Consider the following 21057-nt stretch of genomic DNA (forward strand, 5'->3'; position numbering starts at 1 on the left):
ACACCACCCTATACACACCATCACCACCGTGAAACATGGTGGTGGCAGCATCATGCTGTTGTTGTGCTTTTCTTCAGCAGGTACAGGGAAGCTGGTTAGAGTTGATGGGAAGATACACTCAACAAAAATATAAACGCAACACTTTTGTTTTTGCTCCCATTTTTCATGAGATGGACTTAAAGATCTAAAATTCATTCCAGATACACAATTGTACCATTTCTCTCAAACATTGTTCACAAATCTGTCTAAATGTGTGATAGTGAGCACTTCTGCTTTGCTGAGATAATCCACCCCACCTCACAGGTGTGCCACATCAAGATGCTGATCTGACATCATGATTAGTGCACAGGTGTACCTTAGACTGTCCACAATAAAAGGCCACTCTGAAATGTGAATTTTTTTGGGTCTGGGGACTCAGAACCAGTCAGTATCTGGTGTGACCACCATTTGCCTCATGCAGTGCAACACATCTTCTTCGCATAGAGTTTATCAGATTGTCAATTGTGGCCTGTGGAATGTTGGTCCACTCCTCTTCAATGGCTGTGCGAAGTTGCTGGAGACGGCTTATGGTGGAGAAATGAACATTCAATGCACGAGCAACAGATCTGGTTGACATTCCTGCTGTCATCATGCCAATTGCACGCTCCCTCAATGCTTGTGGCATCTGTGGCATTTTGCTGTGAGACAAAACTGCACATTTCAGGGTGGCCTTTTATTGTGGACAGTCTAAGGCACACCTGTGCACTAATCATGATGTCAGATCAGCATCTTGATGTGGCACACCTGTGAGGTGGGATGGATTATCTCAGCAAAGCAGAAGTGCTCACTATCACACATTTAGACAGATTTGTGAACAATGTTTGAGAGAAATGGTACAATTGTGTATCTGGAATTAATTTTAGATCTTTAAGTCCATCTCATGAAAAATGGGAGCAAAAACAAAGGTGTTGCGTTTATATTTTAGTTGAGTGTATATTGAGCCAAATACAGGAAGTTCACCTTCCAGAAGGAAAACTACCCTAAACATACAACCAGATCTACTATGAAATGGTTTTAAATCAAAGCATAGTCATGTGTTAGAATGGCCCAGTCAAAGTCCAGACCTAAAAACAATTGAGAATATTGAGAAAGACTTGAAAATTGCTGTTGACAGACGCTCTCCATCTAATCTGATGCTGAATCTGAACCTTGAGCTATTTTGCAAAGAAGAATGGACAAAATGTATCAGTCTGTAGATGTGCAAAGCTGATAAAGAAATACTCCAATAGATTTGCAGCTGTAATGGCAGCGATGGTTCTACAAAGCATTGACTCAGGGGGGCTGAAAACTTTTGCAAGCCAAACTTTTCAGTTTTTTATTTATAAAAAATAAATAAATCCAAGTTTCATTTTCATTCCACTTCACAATGATGCGCCACTTTGTGTTGGTGTAAAATCCCAATAAAATAAATGTACGTATGTGGTTGTAACATGACAAAATGTGTAAAATTTCAGGGGGTATGAATACTTTTGCAAGCCACTGTATATGAAACACCTCTTTTGTGTTCTTGCTTTCACAACTGATGCAATAAGAGGCAAGCCCAAAGTGCATGCTTAATACATGGTCAGTACAAATTCACATTAATTTAGCTGTGTTTGCGATATAAACTAGGCATTAATGTGTATTTATTGAGGGCATTCACAGCGCGTCTACTGAAACACACAAGACCTTGTGAATTTAAAGACTGTTTTGCAATTGCAAAAACTGCAATTTGAAAAACAAGGATGTGTTATAGCACTTTGAACTACTCATATTGTTTTTAACAGTAAAACTATGGTATGGATTTGGCTTTGTTCATTAAAAGTGTTTCAATGATTTTGTCAGCTTTTCCAGAAGTACAGTGCTTGTTAATAATCTCGAGTAATGATCAAATTACTATGTTCTTTTCCAAACTAGTTTCCACCTGCCTGACTTGAATAATTGACCAGAAGGAGGTATTAGTAAGACAATCTTGCAAGTGTCATAAGCTCCCGCCTCCTCTGGGCTGTGAGCCATCTCTGTCAGAAACAAATTGTTTGATAGGCGCTCTTTTTTCCACTTAATCGCAGCCGGTGCAGACATGCACATACACGTATGCACACACACATACCAATGAAGGACAGGAATCTCATTAAGATCAACGAGATTGCAGAGATAAAATGTCACTCAAAAATATATCAGCCATGGCCTACCGAATCTGTGGGTCCATCAAAAATACAGCGCCAGCTCCTCAACCTGTGAGCTTTCAGACATTTCCGATTGTTTACATCCTTATACTGTATATATATATATTGCATTCATAGTGGGTGCAAATGTGAGGATGGGGGCTTATACATAACTATGACAACAATGCCATTCTAAAGAATAGACCTATAAGACATGATCTGAAACGGCATTTATATCGAAATTACAGGTTTGAAGTCATTGTTCCTCCGTGTTGAGATGAAAGCAAATGAGGCAACTCGGTGTAATCCACTTCTCTGAAGGGGCTAGTCAACACTGAGTAGTGGCACTGGACTGCAAACCAGGAAAGACACATAGTTTTCTAGACATCATAGGACAAAAATATGCACACATGCATTCATAGTACATACAACACAACAATATATTTGCTATGGTTTGTAAACTATAGCAGTTCACTTTACTTAGCTGCTAGACTGGGGAGGTCCGACACTGAATAGTGCTTCAAATAGTCATCTCGCACGTTCACAGCTGATTACGGTTTTCCCGACTTTTTCTGTAAAGTAATCGTGTGTGCAGTGATCTTAAAGGCAACATACATGTACAACTATTTAAAACCAAAACCATCAGTTACAGTTATGGAATAACTTTAGTGCAGAAACTCAGTTCAGCAATTTCCAATCATTTTGATTTAGTAAATTCACAGCTCTATCCCTTGAACTTTGTTACTTTGTGTTGCTCTGTATTGTACCATGCTATCTATGTATTTGCTTCCCTCTCTTCAACTTTTCTCAAGCAAATTTGATAGATATCTCTTGAAGTCGTTTCTGTGTCAGCATAATAAGTAAATTCCAAGTCTAAAGTTGCTGACATTTTGATTTTGCGCTGCACTATCCCGTTCTTGCTGCAAGGCCTCGGGTAAAATTGTACAGAATACATAGTTCAGCAGTAAGACACATTATTAAAAGGCAGAAATAGGGTGTGCCAGCAGGGTGAATAAGGTCTGTAGAGTTATATAATTATCCCTATGTTTTATCATTATATCTAGAAATATGACAATGCATTGCACAATGTGCCAATTCATTGTGATGAAGACTAATAATACAAGACATAACCCCAAGACACCAACAAGTGGTTAAAACCAATTTCCCCAAATCACTACTGCAAGTTTATGACAGACAAACATATCACAAAAACAAGACACAGGGCAAATGTCTTGTTACATATATTGTTAAAACAATTAAGAAGGACAATAAGTATATAGTACTGAGCCTTTCAGGAAGACAAGCTGTGTGAGCAGGATATGTAATCAAATAAATCAAAGACACATTCACGAAGATCGGCCTCCCGGGAAGAGATATAGAAGAGTGACACGAAAAGACAAAAAAAAAGATAAAACAGTTGTGTGAGACCGGCTTAGAGTTGTTACATCTTCTTCTGCAACTATTTCCTCATGATAGCAACAGATCCAAAGTTGATGGAACACCAAAGCAGATGCAATGAATCATGATGGAAACGTTCATGTCTTAAGTCAATTTCACATCAATGCAAAAACTGTAGTTCTTAGTCTTGTCGAATAGTTGCTTATACGATTCTCTTAAAACCACACATCTGAATCCCATGGTGGTGCAAGGAGAAAAGGCATTAGAAACAATGGCTTGCAACCATGAATGTAAGTACACCATTTTTACAATACTTAAAGGTCCCATATTATGCAAAATGTACTTTTTCGATGTTTTTGAACATAAACATGGGTCCACGGTGTACCTAGAGACTGCCAACGTATAAAAAAAAGAAAACTCTCTCCTTTTCTCACTCTCCCCCTTTCTGAAACCCCCACCCCTCCCCCCAATGTACTCCGTTCAGAATTCTTCCCGATATGTCGTTACAGCGAGAAGAAACCACTTCCCCATATTTTCTTTATATGTCCATGCTTCCCCCCCACATTAATAACCAGAAACTTCCACCGTGCAGTAGTCTATGATAACCCCACCCGCTATTCCTTATTGGTCCACGGCCCCGAGATCCTCTGGAAAAATATTCCTTAACCTCCATCTTGTTTTCCCCGCTAAGCGACAAGATGCCTGTAGTACAGCAAAGCATGCTGAGTGTAGCATACACCAACACAGAATGATTTTGCTCATAATCCACTAATTTATCTTAACCACAGCAGTCTATTAATGCCTCGTTTTAATAACACAACGGATAGGAAGCTTCTTGTGCTTTTTTTCAAACGGTGAAACTAAAACAATTGTTTTATTGGTATTGTTGCCTGACTGGTGTATAGCTATTAGCTTTGGGACAAGCATCCAGCTTTTGCTCATAACAAGCTCCACAGCAGTCTGACTATGCCTCGTTTTTAGCAAGACAAAGCATAGGAAGGTAATAGAGTCGAAGTCTAACTTAGAAGTTTTTCACTGATTTTAGTGTTATTTTTAACCGTTAGCCCCCGAGTAGCTTCGCAGTAGCCTCCATCTTTTGCTGGCTTAATATTGTGAACATGCCGTTTCCATTAGCTTGTGGCTGTCAGTGTATTTGTATGAACATAGTCTTTCATGTAGACAAGGATCGGTCATGTCAAACTGTTCAAAGTGCGGCTGAGCTCCTGCGTTACTAGCACTAGACATGGTTCTTCTCAGGGTAAACCTAACCGTGGTAACAGTAGGCACGGCAAGCTATGGACCTATGGGCAGACGCCAATGGCTTCGCTTCCGGACAGGGGCGGGGGAGCTGATAGATTGTATATAAAACGAGGGGAGCTGCAGCTCGGTTTCAAAAATAGGCCATTGTGAGATTAGCTGAAAATCAGGGTATAGAGGCATACTACAATACATTATCTGAACGTTTTTTCAGCAAACAACTAAAGAAAAACGTATTAGGGACCTCTAAGACCATATAATATTGACAGAAAAGTGTATAATATGAGACCTTTAATATTTGAGGATAACACAGTCAAGGGATCATCTTTATCAGCATAATTGGTTATCTGGGACCATTAATGTCTGTACGAACATGTATTGCTATCCATCTAATTGTTGTTGAGATATTTTCAGTATCGACCAAAATGGTAAAACCAACAGATGGACTGGCAGGGCAAGCTTTCCATCCCTAGAGCAATACTAATTGGCTTATATCTAAGTTGTGGTCAATGTCATGTTTAATGACACATGTTTAGTGACTAGCTCAGCTGGGCAAAGCAAATGTTCTAATAGCAACCAAAACAAGCAAATCTTATATTTGGGGAAATATGGTTTGAAATGTTTAGTCAAGAGGGTATGTAAACACGAACAGGGAATGGTTTATACAAGTACTTTCTGTATATATATATACAGTTGTTCCAAGCACCAATAATATAGCATCTGAATTGGTTATACTGATTTTCAATATGAATATATAATGTAATAAGAAAGCATGGTGGGAGAACAGATTTTGAATTAAAATGTCTGAATCGAAGATTAGATATGATTTATGTGTTTCATAACATCCATTATGTTGTACTACAAAATATCAAGAAAGAAAACTGCCTATGATTTTAACCTGTCAATAATCATACATAAAATATGCTGGGCTCACTGACGTTTGCTGTTTCAACCAATTACTCTTTCAGGTCTTCCGGGACTCGATTCAGATGCCGAAATTACCTCTTGTGCTGAAATCCATAAAAGCATTCATGAGGGCAATTAGAAGGTTCTCTGTTCTGTGTCTACTCTAGAACATAAATACAGCACAGTCTTTTCCTCATGGGACCAAAGAAACCGGTGCATTTCTTGATAAATGAATGCAGAAAGAAAGCAATTTTTATAAGGCTTCAGGGAAATATGTCTCTTGACAGCGTTCTATATTTTATCAAGTGTTATATGTTTTATTTTCATAGCAAAACCATTTTTCAAGCTGTCAAAAGAGAGAAAATGAGACTAAACAAAGAGAAGAAAAAGTCACACACCCAAATCCATCTCGCCATCACTTCATGTGGCTAACACCCATCTCAAATCTCTTATCAATACCGCCATCCCTCCCTCTTTATAACAGGTAGTTACTGCTGTGTGAGCTTCTCTCTGAACATGTCTTTCACAATGTCCCATTGCTATTGATTCCTGCCCACTTTTTCATTACTCAAAATGTCATATGAAATACAAATTCCTCTGCCTAAAGGTGATGTATGGCATGCGCTACGATATCGAGGATTTGACAATTCCATTACTGTTGCTATACCCTCACCGTGTGCGTGTGTTTTGACAAGATTGGTGACCATATGATTGAAGCTCACCACAGTGATGACAAGACTTGTGTAATTCCTGACTGATGGATACATCTCTTTGGCCCCTCCAGGGTTGATTACAGCAGAAAATGCACAGCAGGGCCGCTGCCATGTTCACATGTGTGAACTTTGTCATCTCTTGCTTGTGTGACAATCTCAGATCAATACTCAATCAAAGGTTTATTTTTATTTATTTTTTGCTTTTCAACTGAACAGTTTTTTCTCTGTGTGAAAAGCCCACAAGCCGAGCGGTGGACTGCTTGCCTTCATCTGAAGAAAAAGGAGGAAAAAAAAAGACTGGACTGCACTATAGCATACAGATGGGAAAGGAAGGGAGAGCGGGAGTAATCAGAGGAGATTCTCTGTGACAGTGTACAGAACAGCTTCACTCAAACACACTGTGGGACGCTAGCAGTAAATTGGAATGAAGAGGGAAAGGCAAGTGACAGATGGAGGAGGTTGTCTATTCCAATCAAAGTCCCATCAATACACTGTGTCTAGATCAGTGTCTTAATGATAGCATTGCAATGCCATACTGCTTAAGGAAGAAGAAACAACATCGATAATGAAGCCATTTGTGAGGATGTCTTGTCAGACAGCGTCTCTTCTAGATCAAACACAACTGTCTCATTTCGGTCAGACAGGGTGATATCATATATGTAATTATGAGATTCATTGGAATCCTTTCGACATTTTCTACATTCACTCAAAAGACAGAACCTCAAGTCCTGGTTTTTCCTCTACCTTTTGAGATATCCTTGGAGTAAACAAGCTACAAATAGAGTGTTCTTTTGTTTTCCATTTGCAATAATTGCCAAACGTGTGGTGAAATATGAGAAAGACATTATACCAAATAGAGATATGCGGTAATGGTAGGGAGTGAGAGACTCCATTTTCATGGCCTAGGCTATCTGGTTATGCTATTAGTCAAACTGTTTGGAGCACTTACCTAGGATCAGTTTCAGCTTTGTGGTAAGGGCACATTTAACTATGGAGGAAAAATCTGATCATTGGTATACTCTGATCTATGAGGGCTCATAAATAAACTGGATACACTGATGCTTGGATAAATCTCTGGCTTATATACAGTAAGTGTATCTATTTTAGGTTAAGCAACTACACTCTGACTCAAGTCCCATATAATGCATTTTTACACGGAGTAAGTACTGTGGATTGTGTCCCCCATGGTGGGACTTCTTAATGGATTTCATGAGGATCGGTATGAACAAGAGGAACATACAGTGACCAAAACATTTGTACGTACTACACATTTAAACATGCAAGTATTATTTATACTTATTTATAATATGGACACATGTGAACTTGTAAAGTGGTATGTACTGCCACACAACAACCAGCACACTGCACATCTCACAATTCATTATGTCTGCTCAGATAGTTCCTTTTTGTAAATCTATTTCTACACCAGAAAAAGTATTTCTAAAGAGTTGACTTTTGAGGAGTCGATTTTCAACAGTGAAGTGTGCTACGATGGCTGGGATCATTCTTGTGAAACAGCAGAGGGAAGATAATCTAAATTGGAGGACCTGGAGTCCAATGGGGGGATTTGAAAGGGGCCTACAGCTGTCTTCTCTTGTCAGGGGGGGGGGGTGGGAAATGGAGCGATGGGGAGAGATTGGTTTGTCTGGTGGGACTCCTGAGGGGGTTTTGAGAGTGTGCGTGTGGATGAGAGGAGCCCGGGTCCTTCCCGAAACCGGAGAGCAAGGGACAGATAATCAAGCCTGAGTTGATGTGGGACTCGGTGTAGGGGGCAAAGGAGAATAGAAAACTCTTTAATAGATTAGCAAGCGCTCAAGTACTGGAACGGCCACCAGGGATGCCGAGAGTCTGAGCCATTGTCACACCTCAACATTCCCAATTTCTCTATACACTTTCATACAGCTACAGTTTTTCGGGGCTCAACACTCTGCACTTGGGTGAGTGTCTCTCTCTTTCTCTCTCTCTCTGAAAATAGGAATACATTCTCATCTACACATACACATACTGTATGTGACAGGGAGAAAATGAATGGCACACAGGGCTGAGAGAGAGAGAGAGAGAGAGAGAGAGAGAGAGAGAGAGAGAGAGAGAGAGATGGAGAGAGAGAAATGTACAAAATAAAATGATACGAGTAAAATGTATTTGAACAAGTTCAGCTCTTTAGGACCAGGTTTTTAAGAGCTGAACGACCTCTCCAAATTGAAAATACTCCTCGGAGAAGGACACCGGGCACACCTTGCCGCCCAGTACGTATTAACATGCCACAACCCGAGTAGAGGGGCAGTGAGTGATCAAGGCGCAAGCACACACACACACACACACGCGCGCACGCACACACACACACACACACACACACACACACACACACACTGTATATAACTAATATAACGTTCATAATGTATATACACTCACCGGCAACTTTATTAGGTACACCTGTTCAATGGCTTATAAAAACAAAAAGCTAATCAGCCAATCACATGGCAGCAATTTAATGCATTTAGGCATGGTCAAGACAATGTACTGAAGTCAAACCGAGCATCAGAAAGGGGGTTTAGGTGACTTTGAACATGGCATGGTTGATGGTGCACGGCAGGATGGATCCATACTTTCATGTTGTGTACGCCAAATTCTGAACCTGCCATCTGAATGTCACATCTGAAATCGAGACTCATCAGACCAGGCATGATTTTTCAATCTTCTATTGTCCAATATTGGTGATCCTGTTAGAATTGTAGCCTCCTTGTCCTGTTTTTAGCAGACAGGAGTAGCACCCGATGGGGTCTTCAGTTGCTGTAGCCCATCTGCTTCAAGGTTGGTCGTGTTATGCGTTCAGAGATGGTATTCTGCATACCCTGGTTGTAACGAGTGGTTATTTGAGTTACTGTTGCCTTTCTATCATCTCGAACCAGTATGTGTCACTACTTCAGCCACAATTTAGTTTTTTGTCACTTGTCTGTTCCCATATTAACTCTCTTGTCATTTCAGACCCGGCCACTCCCCCCTGCTCTGCACTCCCTGCTGATTACTTCCACCTGGCCTAACCACACTCACCTGCTCCCCATCAGCTATTAGCCCCACAGTATATATACCGGTTCATTCCCTCAGTTCCCTGCCAGATTGTCTTTGTGTTACATTGCTCTCCAGCCCATTCTGAATTCCTGCCTGTTTACCTGCCCGCCTATTCGTGTTTTGACCCAGCCTTTTTGGATTCTGGATTATCCCTTTGCCTGCCCCTCTTGGACTTGTTGCCTCGCTACCACCTGGTTTGATTCCTCATTAAACTTTGTTGCAATACCTGAACTGTTTGTTGTCGTGCTATTGGGTTCTGGCCTGCCATTTTGGTACAATCCTGACAGTATGCCCATCCTCCACTGACCTCTGACTTCAACAAGGCATTTTACGTCCACACAAATGCCGCTCACAGGATATTTTTTTCTTTTTCGGACCATTCTCTGTAAACCCTAGAGATGATTTAGAGTGAAAATCCCAGTAGATCAGTATATTCTGAAATACTCATACCAGCCCTCCTGGCACCCTCAACATTGCCATGTTCAAAGTCACTTAGAACCCCTTTCTTCCCCATGCTGTTGCTCGGTTTCAACCTCACATGTAGACCCGTCCAGGTCTACATGCATAAATGCATTGAGTTGCTGACATGTGATTGGCTGATTAGTTATATGTGTTAACAAGAAAATTAACCGCTGTACCTAATAAAGTGGCCGGTGAGTGTATATTGTTCATATTGTGTACTGTCTCAATATTTGGACTTATTGTAGTGTATTTGATGCTTTGCTTTGGCAATATTGTTTTTTTTTTACTTTCATGCCAATAAAGCCCATTTTGAATTGAAGAGAGAGAGAGAGAGAGAGAGAGAGAGATTTATATTTTCTTATTATTTGTAATATCTGTAATGCTTTGGTAACACTGTTTTCCATAATAGTCAGGCCAATAAAGCTTTTTGAATTGAATTGAGAGAGAGAGAGAATGATGGATGTTGATGCTATTTAGTTTTGAAATGATGCAGGGAACCACAAGGGAGCAACACAATTCACTCCAAACTACAGAAATGTATTCAAATAGTCTTATTCACATATATTCAGATCAAATCACTGTAGAAAATAAAGGCCATTTAGAATGCAATTTTTTCCGTCTCTGTGGTGCAATGCATATTGCTCCCTATAGTAATTCAAAAGAAGATAGCTCAGTTAAGAAGGCTTAGGGGAAATCAATGATGCCTTACTGGGGAAAAGAGTACAGATGCATATAAATGAGAGAGTTTCTCACTGGATTGGAGCTTGCATTTCTATCCACTGACCACAAGAACTTAGGTGAAGTTGCGTCAATGTGGTAACAATGCAACCTTTTCTGACTTTCAATGGCTTATCATTCTGCGTAAAATCTCTATTTGGAAAATGTTGCTGCCGTATCATCTACATTTTATTTTATTTTCAACACTGAAACTAAACATCAAGCAATTAAAAGGAAAACCAAAGTGGACCGGGGTGGGCTTATTACTTCATGAACCAAATGGCATCATGTACACATACACATCCATAAGTGAAACGGGAAGAAGAAAAAAAAAACTAATTTATCCTAACACAACAATGGGCCCAGAGTTAATTGGACAGCAGTCTCCGTAGATAACTTGGACATTAATTTGCCAGGCTTTCTCAGTGTGACAAGCTGATAATGAGGCATTGTGGGACAGCAGGTCACCTGGTGGGGTGTTGGACAGCCTGTTCCCAAGCTAACAAAGGAATAGAGAGAGGGAGAAAGGTAGACGCAGAGACCATGATTGGACAAATGGCCACCATAATGCTACAAATTACCTGCCAGTTTTGCTGTAATCTCTCAGCTGAGTCAGTATCTATCTCCTGAATCAATCTCTTTCTTGCTATCGGTACACACTGTGACTGCTGGTGGCAGCCCACTGACCCTCTGCCTCAACTTCTTCTATGACCCTTCCCCAAAACTTTATCAGAGGTACCTAACTATTGGTTATGTGCACCTTTTATTTTGTGGAGGTTTCTCTGGGCATGGCATCATGACAGAGGATATTAATGACTGCAAATCTGTAACTATATGCAGGGTACAGGTGCAAACGGTGATGACTAGTTCTAGACATGTGGTCAGAACAACGCAGGTCTAGCCACAATATGTACGCCTATAGGTCCTATTTTCACGATGGCATAAAGGGTTTAAGTTGACGGCAGGTGGATGTGACTGAGCATTGAGAAAGTGTGCCAGTAACAATATACAGTAATTGCCATATAGTGTGTCATTAATGACTGAGGTTTATTTTATGTGCATCTGGCCTGTTCGCACCAGGTGGTTTAATAATGTGAGCCTGTTTTGTCCATGTGTAACTAATAACAATAATTATGGCACTGTTCCTTTTAAGTGGCCCGGTAAACCATGTCAATGAGCCAGCATGCACGATATCAAGACCCCCAATCTAGCTCAGCTTTATCATTCAAGTTACTAATTACACTTCTGCTTTTTATCTTGTGGCAAGTCTGCTGTGTAAATTGCCTATTGAACTTCAAGAACATCATAATATAAAAATAACATATGATGTGATAGAAGGTTTTAACCATGCAGCTTGGAGCTTCTGAGCTGTTTTTACTTTGTTTTTAGCGTGTGTGTGTGTGTGTGTGTGTGTGTGTGTGTGTGTGTGTGTGTGTGTGTGTGTGTGTGTGTGTGTGTGTGTGTGTGTGTGTGTGTGTGTGTGCGCGCAGAGAGCAGAGCACAGCGGACCAGATCCATCCCTCTCTCACGTCACAGCAGGAACTCAGGCCTTAATTACCTCTGATATAAACACAAATTAGTCTGGAACACAAACAGAGACTCGGCTATGAGTAATATCTTCATTTATACCCCATCATGTCCAATTACACAAGATGCATCGCCAAGTTGCTAGGTTTCACTTCTCTGTACGGCGTAGGCAAAGGAAACATAAACAACATAAACATCAATCACAACAAAAATAAAGATGACAGTCTTTTAAAAGCAATTTTCCAGCAACACACAATACTATCCCTAAAATGTAGATCAAAGGATATTCTCTCTGCAAACCCATTGATGATATGCATGACTTTCACCGATGTTACTCTTTTGTGGATGTTGCCACAATGACTCCCAAGTGACTCTCAATACGAATGGAATAGTGAAACTAAGTGCCCTCTGAAAAGAGATATATGGTGTTGTGTAAACAGTTACCCCTAACCCTATAAAAGTAAAATAACCATATATTCTGAGCAGAGATGAGGAATACATGGTTGCCTTGATTAAGTATAAGATAGTGTCCTCTGCCCTCAAGTGAAACAACTGAAATTCTCATATGACCACAATAGTGATTTTGCATGTATCTAACCAAATGATTAAATTACTACAAATGACTACTTATTTCCAATAACCATTTTACATCAGTTTTCATCCAATATTTAATTGATACGTACTGAGATTATGTTCAGCAAATGCCAGCTATGCTTCAGTTGTACTTAACATTGAATCGACAATTTGTCCTAAACACAGTGAAGACCTATTCTGCGGTGCCATTTTATTAGTGTGAAAATGGGCGAACTAACTACTTTATTCTGAGTATGATCTCATACAGTACAGATATACAGCACTTAGTACTTAAAAAAGTACAGTCTTAAAAATTTAAAAATAATATGCACTATATTCATCTAAATATTTAATTGCTTACTGGAAATAATTACAGACGTGGTGGGAAAAAAACTAATTGTATTTAGATGAATCATTTTTGTTTTAGATTATCTAAAACAAAAATGATTCATCTAAATAAAATTTGTTTTTATATATCTGATATATAAATTAATTATTTGCTAATGAGAGAAATATAGAATAACAGCTGGCTATCACTACATTGACCATGATGTCAGTTTGCAAATGTATTTTGAAAATGTTATAATTGAATAAAATAATATCTCGTGAAGTGAGGAAAATGCATGTAAATCAATATCAGCAGTAGTTGGAAGACTGAGAGTGTAAGAGGAAAAAGTGAGTAGGATTGCAAGTACACAAAGCCCAAGGGAAGGCAACACATGAAGGGAAAGGAACGAGGGAGATAAAGAAGGATAGAGGAGAAACGATGAGTGGAGGAGTATACAGAGGAAGGAGAGCTTGCCAAGGGACCCAGGCTTTGGCTGCCTTTGTTATCAGTTTACACAGAAATGTCAGAGCACTGTGACATTCTCCCCTACAGCTTCCCCTGCTGCCACTATGTAACACACACACCATGCTGCAACAGTTCAAACCCAGTCTCACAGTGAGACACACCACTAGATTGTGGAAGAGCACATGTACGTCTTCACTTAAGAAAACACACAAACAGTAACATATGCACACACAATAACTTCATTCATATACTAACACACATACCCCCAAAAAACATGACGTTTACACACAGTAATTTAGGCCATGCAAGTAAAAAGTTAAACTCTTCTAGTAATCTAATCTTTCAACAAAGTTATCAAACGATGTGTCATACACAACACAATAACACTCAAGGTGTCATATTGTATGGAATGTAAAGCCCACTGAGGCAAATGTCTATTTGTGATATTGGGCTATACAAATAAAACTGATTTGATTTGATTTTAGGCAACTCTTAAGTTGAACAATTAATTTAGCTGAATTCTCAGTGCAGTTTTTATAAGGCACTTTTACTCATTTGGGTCGGGCTCACAGGGTTCCACCTGTCTCTAGCAAGCTTGCCTTCTGAGGATTTATTATTATGCTCTCAATTTATTTCGTAATTTGAAACAAAGCCAAGTTATGAATTGCGGCCATATTTTTGAAACATTGCTTCTTCAAGATAAGCTTTATGTTCCATAAAATGGATATAGGGGTAGAAAACAATGTCACCTTGATGCAGCTTACACACCCACTGATTACGCCAACCCACATAGAATTCTGGAAATGTATGGAGCCTTAAAGCAAGTCTCAGCTCATTGCTTAGCTGTCTTGTCCACGACATTAATGTGTTGCTTGTCGTAGTGCCGTTTCATCTGACGCAGGCTGCTGTTCTTAGAGAAAAAGCTCTACAAACCCACATCACACTACCTGTTCAGCGAATAACAGCAACTGGTGAACATATTAGAGCATTTCGCAGCTAAATAGCTATATTATATGTTCATCAGGAGTAAGTGAAGAGCTAAGCTGTGCTAAAATGAATGACATACAGTATATTGGACTTACTATTTGGACACTACTCCAAATGAATGATCATGGTTACGGGTCATATTGAACTTAGAGAACTATATACTGCACATGACAGTGAAATGAATATCTCCTTCATAGTATTTAAACATAATATTGAAGTTGAAAATACTAATTGAATATAGTTATGAATTAAAAACTATTCATGACGGCAATAACCTAATACAAACCCAATATTGCACATGACAGTGACTATAATATTGAAAGATGGTACTGCACATACTTCTTATATTGGCTTATTGTTCCATGACCAAATGATGCAGTAGTGCTGTAGCTTCCACACAAGCTACCTTATACCCAAGCACTTCTGAAACTCAACAGCAGCAGGACTTTGTGAAATAAACATGAGTAACCACCGCCATTCATGGATGTGTATGTGTAGCTAACCCTGTCCGTATTATGGTGAAATCACCAGTCAATCCTTAGGCTTATGACTACAACGTCTCTGCTGCAGGGGACCGCGAGAAATACACAAGTTTATGTGAAACAACAGGGAAAACTGATGTGTTCAGCTGCTTACTATGCTACCCAAGAAGAAGCTACTCTTAACTTCAAAGACATCTAACACCATTTTAGGAGACACACAGCTGGTAACTGACTAAGGTCGCCAACCAAGCAAACCATGTATGTATGGATAGATGGATAGACAGATAGATTTGTTAATCTTATATTTTTCAGCAACCATTTCACAAAGCTATTTCAAAATACAAAAATGTGTGGTAATCAATAATCAAAGGCTGAATCAAATACAATAAGTGTCAGTGTAATTAATCTATATTTGCTATACCTATTATAAGTAGCATTCCCACCATTGAATGACAAATCCCTTCTAATGTACCATGTTGTTATGACTACCAAGAAAGGCTTAATCTGACTCGTGACTTTCTACAACAACAAAAAACGTGAACATTGTTACACAAAAATGATGGATAGATGTCTGACTATCTTTACCCAAACAAATAATCAATTTCAAAATACTGCTACTTTTGCTGAATTATAGAAAATAGTTGGGAAACTGACAGGTTGGTAAATATAATTTGAATGATTGATCACATTGCTAGATCATTGAGGCTGAACTGACAAGGAGGCTGAGTGGACTATTTATTACACAGAGTTGACGGCATATGAAAGAAACACAGTCTTCAGAAACATACTTTATTTTTTTTAAATCTCTGAGCTTGATTAGATCTGGCATCCATGGCAGATAAAGTTCCAAGGAGCTGTTGGATCATATCGATAGTGAAAATGAAATCTAACTTCAGTCAATTTTATTTTGCTGAGTTTGGTTTATTCAACCAGGCCATAATCTACTAAGGCAATAGCCGCTTACAGGAAACTCGGCAAGAAGCACAACATGGGCTGGTGGTGGATGATATCAGATGTAACCCAGTATTGTGGAATACGTTGTTTTTCTTCTTTTTTTAAAAAATGTGTTGGTGCTGAGTTTGCAGAAGTCAGACTTAACTTGCCTACCAAACAGAGTGGAAGCTAAAAACTACTATGATGATTCAGGTATTTCATGGGCTCTGGCCCTCACTGGGGCTGAAACCAATAATAGATTGTCCTGCCGTGGGGATTTTCTCATACTCCTGATTCACTCCCAGTGGGCTTATTTTCTAACTGGTACTGCTGGTGTTTTATAACTTTTACAATTCCATGTTCAGATTGATAGTGTGCTATTATCTTAGTTAGTAGTTAGTTAGCTAGTTATGACATGTAATTGCTTACCTAATATATACCAAAGCATGAGCAATTTCTTTAGCAATTCTTAACAAAAAATCAGCATGACGTTGATAACTACTCAGAATGTCTCATGGGAAGTTGTCTGCATTATAGCATTGCATAAACTAAACTTTTACATAAACTGGCTGTATTATGGCAGTATTATGGTAGAATCCAAACAATCTATTATCTTGCTCTGTATAGCTAGTAATACAATGCAATACAATTGCTTACCTAATATGAAGCAATGCATGAGCAATGTTTACATTAGCAATTCATAACACCAGTTCAGAATGAAGTTGACAACCACTCAGAATGTCTCTATGGGAAGGTGTCTGGAAGTGTGTGAGGGTGTGTAAATGTGCGCAAAAGTGTGTGTGTGTGTGTGTGTGTGTGTGTGTGTGTGTGTGTGTGTGTGTGTGTGTGTGTGTGTGTGTGTGTGTGTGTGTGTGTGTGTGTGTGTGTGTGTGTCTTTTCTCCGCCTGCCCGTTTCCTGATCCATCCGTTGGTTCGCTTTGTGTGCTAATGATGTCAGGACAAACATTGTGTAAAGGAATCTGCAGTGTATAGGTTTTTATTCAGCCCTTCTGTGCTACAGTTTATGTTTTTTTTGTGTACTTCTAACCATCTGATTGGGACCTCCTTTAATTTTTGTTTGTAGTAATCTGTATGCGGCAACATGTTTGCCCTGAAGACACTTGACGGGTAGACCCAAGGGGCTCTTTTATTCAGCGGATTTATGGAACACAATTCAAGGTGAAAAGCAGGAGCACACAGGGTGGAGCAACTGAGTTTTTCAGTAATCTTTTCATCATGGCCATGTGGAACATGACAGTGGGAAACTTTGTAAGACTAAGAAGAACACATTTCAGCGAGTGTGGAATTAATTGGCAATAATAATAATGGCAAATTGAATCACATGTCTTAAATGGGCAGCGCAGGTCTACAAAAAAAAACTCACTCTTAAATGGGTGGTAGGATGGCATAGAGGAAAGGGGCCTGAGTGCTGACCGCTGCGGTAGACCCTGAGCGATGATCCCCCTCTGTAATGCATGTTTGTGTTAGAGATGGAGAAGGGGTGAGCGTAAATGTAATTTCGATTGCCACCTACATTGCAATGTGTGAATTTAACTGACAAAATAAAGACTTAACTCAAACCAATTGCAGGTGCAGACATGGAATTCCCGATGAAATGGCCGGTGTATAAAACTTTTTAAAAATAAATGCCAACCAGCACTTGATCGTGAACCTCCACAATTCTGAGCCAAGCTTAATGTCATATGAGGCCATTGCAAAGTGGATGACAGTCTTTCAAACCAAAGCTGTTTGTACATATAATCATGGATCATGATGAAAATTATTATACTGCATAATCAGGACACACACCGTCAGCTTGTAAAGAAGTGGCAATGTAGGTGAGCAAAATAAAAATAGAATCAGGGTACATTCAAAATGCATTTATTTATACTGTATTTCACCCCAGTGAGGACACAACTACCACTTTAAAATAAAATAAAGTGATAGCAATGACAGCAGCTCAGAAAAGAAGAAAGAAGCTACTGTGAAAAAGTGACAAAAGCACCTATGTTAAGATTTTCAGTAGAAGCCAGAGGTGAAGAGTCTTCACAAAGAAATGTGCCAGCCTTGCCTCTCTATGATTAATTTTGAAACACCTGACCATGAGATGGAAAGGGGAGGTAAGGTTGTGCAGACTCTACGATTTAGTCCATAAACCTCAAAGTAACAATCTGTCACCACCACAGATGGATCATTAGAATCAGATAACTGTCAAAAAAACTCTGAACAAACAATCATTTAAATCGTATTCTGCTCTCCACTTCTTTCAAATCCGATATAAGATGCACTGAATATGTTGTGTTACGCTAAGGGCCATGTCAACAAGTACACTGGTATTTTCATAACCGTAGCTTTTTCTGTGTAAGTTGGCCTTTTGTCGACACAAGGGTTGTTTACATTTACTGAACATCCACCACCCTCACTCATGAAGACGCTCATTGAGCATGCTCACAATGTTCTTCTATGGTGTTTGATGTGACACATTATTGCCATCTACTGGCCTGGCATACTATATTTACATAAGTGTTTTTCTATCGTTTTTTTTATGTTCTCTGTTTTTGTATGAAAGATATAAACAACGTTGTGTATGCAGGACCTTTTTATGCAAACGGTGGGTGGAAATGTGTTCTTCAAAATGTCCGGGTACATGTGGACAAATTGTTTAATATTCAAGAAGTTAAATATGTTCAGACTAAAATGTTGTTAATTCACTTAGGGATTGATTTATTGACCAATACATGTAAAACAATATTTAAATGTAATATTAACATTAAGGTAGGATGTGAAAAAGCACATGCCACAAGTATCTGTTGTATAAGGTGTCATTTTGTAAACTTGAATGATTAGACCAATTATAGACTTGAATTAAAACGTGTTACAAAGTTTGCCTCAAGGTGGCTCTTTTAGTTTTGTGGTCTTCTACACTGCTACACATTTGGAAAGGCACAGGTCATAATTTTCAGCAGCGAGAACAAAATGTATAGATTTTAAAATAACATTACTACCGACTGCTGAAATGGCAATGTTGTAATTGATAGGAATTGCATGCACCATCGGCACTGGTGAACCTGTATCTACTGGATTCAGATACAAGAATCCTGTCGGTCGAATTGTAATATTTTCAAGTTCAATAATAAGATGATAGCGCAACTCCACACAAATGGTAAACAACATCAGATTATACTGGCATCATCAATCATCTTTGTTTTTGTTATTTATTCCACCAAGTGTCAGTGGTGCAGTATTTCAGTTCAAGCATGGGGTAGAGGAAAGAGAAACTGGTAAAAATAGGGTGTTATACAGTGTTACATTCCCATGTCTTTTCTAATGTGCTCTTGTGTATACTGCCTTTAACATACAGTATGTGTTGTATTCCGTTATTTACAGCCACTGTGAGCATTTCTAAAGTTATTCTGATGTCATAAGACTTTGTGAGTAGAAAATTGAGACAATCCGAGTAAAATAATATTGCTGATTTGCTTCCATCCCCTTCATGGCAACACTAAGGATATAGGGAAGCAGGGGGCAGTCAGTAGTGTATATTGTGTCTATCACAGTATACTTTTGTAATACCGGTGTGGAAATCCCAAAGTCAGAAATGTTCAGTTTTTGCTTTGACTGAAAAAGACCCAACAATACTATTCTGATAAAATGAAAATTACAAACCCTTGTTAAAGAAAACTGTCATGTGTCTTCAAAATGCAGATCGCTGAGTAGAAAACATTACAATGAGATTAAGCTCAATGAATACAACATTCATAGACAAATCATTACTAATTTGTTACATTGAATACTTACAGATGAATTGACTCTAATGCATATGCAGCCTCACAATAATATGGGAGGAAAGCTGTTTATCAGCCCTAAAATTTCCATTAAAATAAAGGTACCAATGAAAATGGAAATTATAATACTGCTTCAACATACTGTATAATTGGTTAGGTGATCTGCTCAAGTACATCTGCAAATTAAGATGTTGAGGGGATAATGTAAAACTGCATGAATTGAGAACTACATGAGTTCAGAATTCTCATTAAAGAGGTTTGTGATTGAATTATGAAGTGATGTTCACTGTGCTTTTGACATCCTCACGACAGCACACACAAACCACCCAGTTCAGGACAACAACAAACAGAGTTGGCCTTTGCCAAATGTCTTTTTTAATGTCCTTTATACTAAACTTTACGTTAAGTCCAGTGCTGCTCCTTCAAGTTGATCTTAAAAAACACAACCACACTTAGCCTAAGATCAGAGAACATCTTAAGTGTACCAATCGCAGTGTGTGATATTGTTTCCAACCGCAGCCCAGTTCATTCCAGTGTCCTTCAATGTGACAATGCCACCTACCTGTAGGAGATCCCTCGAGCACCTCTCCAGTGTAACGTGTCTCTTTAAAGATTGGCCGGTTGTCATTTTGGTCGATGACTGTGATCACTAGTATGGCTGGCCCTTCAAAGAGGTTTCCATCGATGTCTGTGGTCGAAACTTCCAGCTGTGTGGATGACAAGAAAATAGTTTTTCCTTTTCAAAATGAAGATTGAATTGTGAAGTGGGTTATTATTATTCGATCCTTACAAAACTGCAGGTGGCTGGTTCAAATTGTGTTGGCTGTTCTGTTTCCAGCATCCAAAAACACCTCTCCAGTCTTTGGAACAACAGACATATTTCAAAATGGGCTCACTGGAATTTACTGAATATCCAACATTAGTTGTAAGATGGATGAATAATGATGTCATTATTATATCACTCAACCTCAAACATCCCCTTAAAGCTGCAGTTGAGAGTTTCAGCCGTTGGGATCCCAACGGCTGTTTTCCCAACGCTCTACCTGCTGTAGTTCCTCCCTCCGAACGACAGCTATGCACGTTCATGTGAATTCAGTTACATTGACAGGAGACAAACACCATGTCCGATTCAGAGGTGATTAAACATTAGTAATGATAACTACAAACGTACATATTGAGCATACATTTTAATCACAGACATACCATGTATGTTAGCTTAAAATCATTGTAAGTGTGCTGGTAGGCCTAACAAAAGTAGCTGTAACAGCCAGG

The 21057-nt window shown here is 39.1% G+C and overlaps 1 protein-coding gene across 1 annotated transcript in view; it reads right to left on the reverse strand.

The window, feature by feature from the left end:
• The window catches only part of cdh13 (cadherin 13, H-cadherin (heart)), a 357669-nt gene that overhangs the window by 152725 nt on the left and 183887 nt on the right, over nucleotides 1-21057 (reverse strand). The window contains exon 6 of the mRNA XM_080027417.1: nucleotides 20348-20492. Coding sequence (XP_079883543.1) covers nucleotides 20348-20492 — 145 coding nt within the window. The remainder of the gene's footprint in view (nucleotides 1-20347; nucleotides 20493-21057) is intronic.

This window comes from Ammodytes marinus, assembly GCF_949987685.1.
Source record: "Ammodytes marinus genome assembly, chromosome: 5".
Taxonomy (NCBI): Eukaryota; Metazoa; Chordata; class Actinopteri; order Uranoscopiformes; family Ammodytidae; genus Ammodytes; species Ammodytes marinus.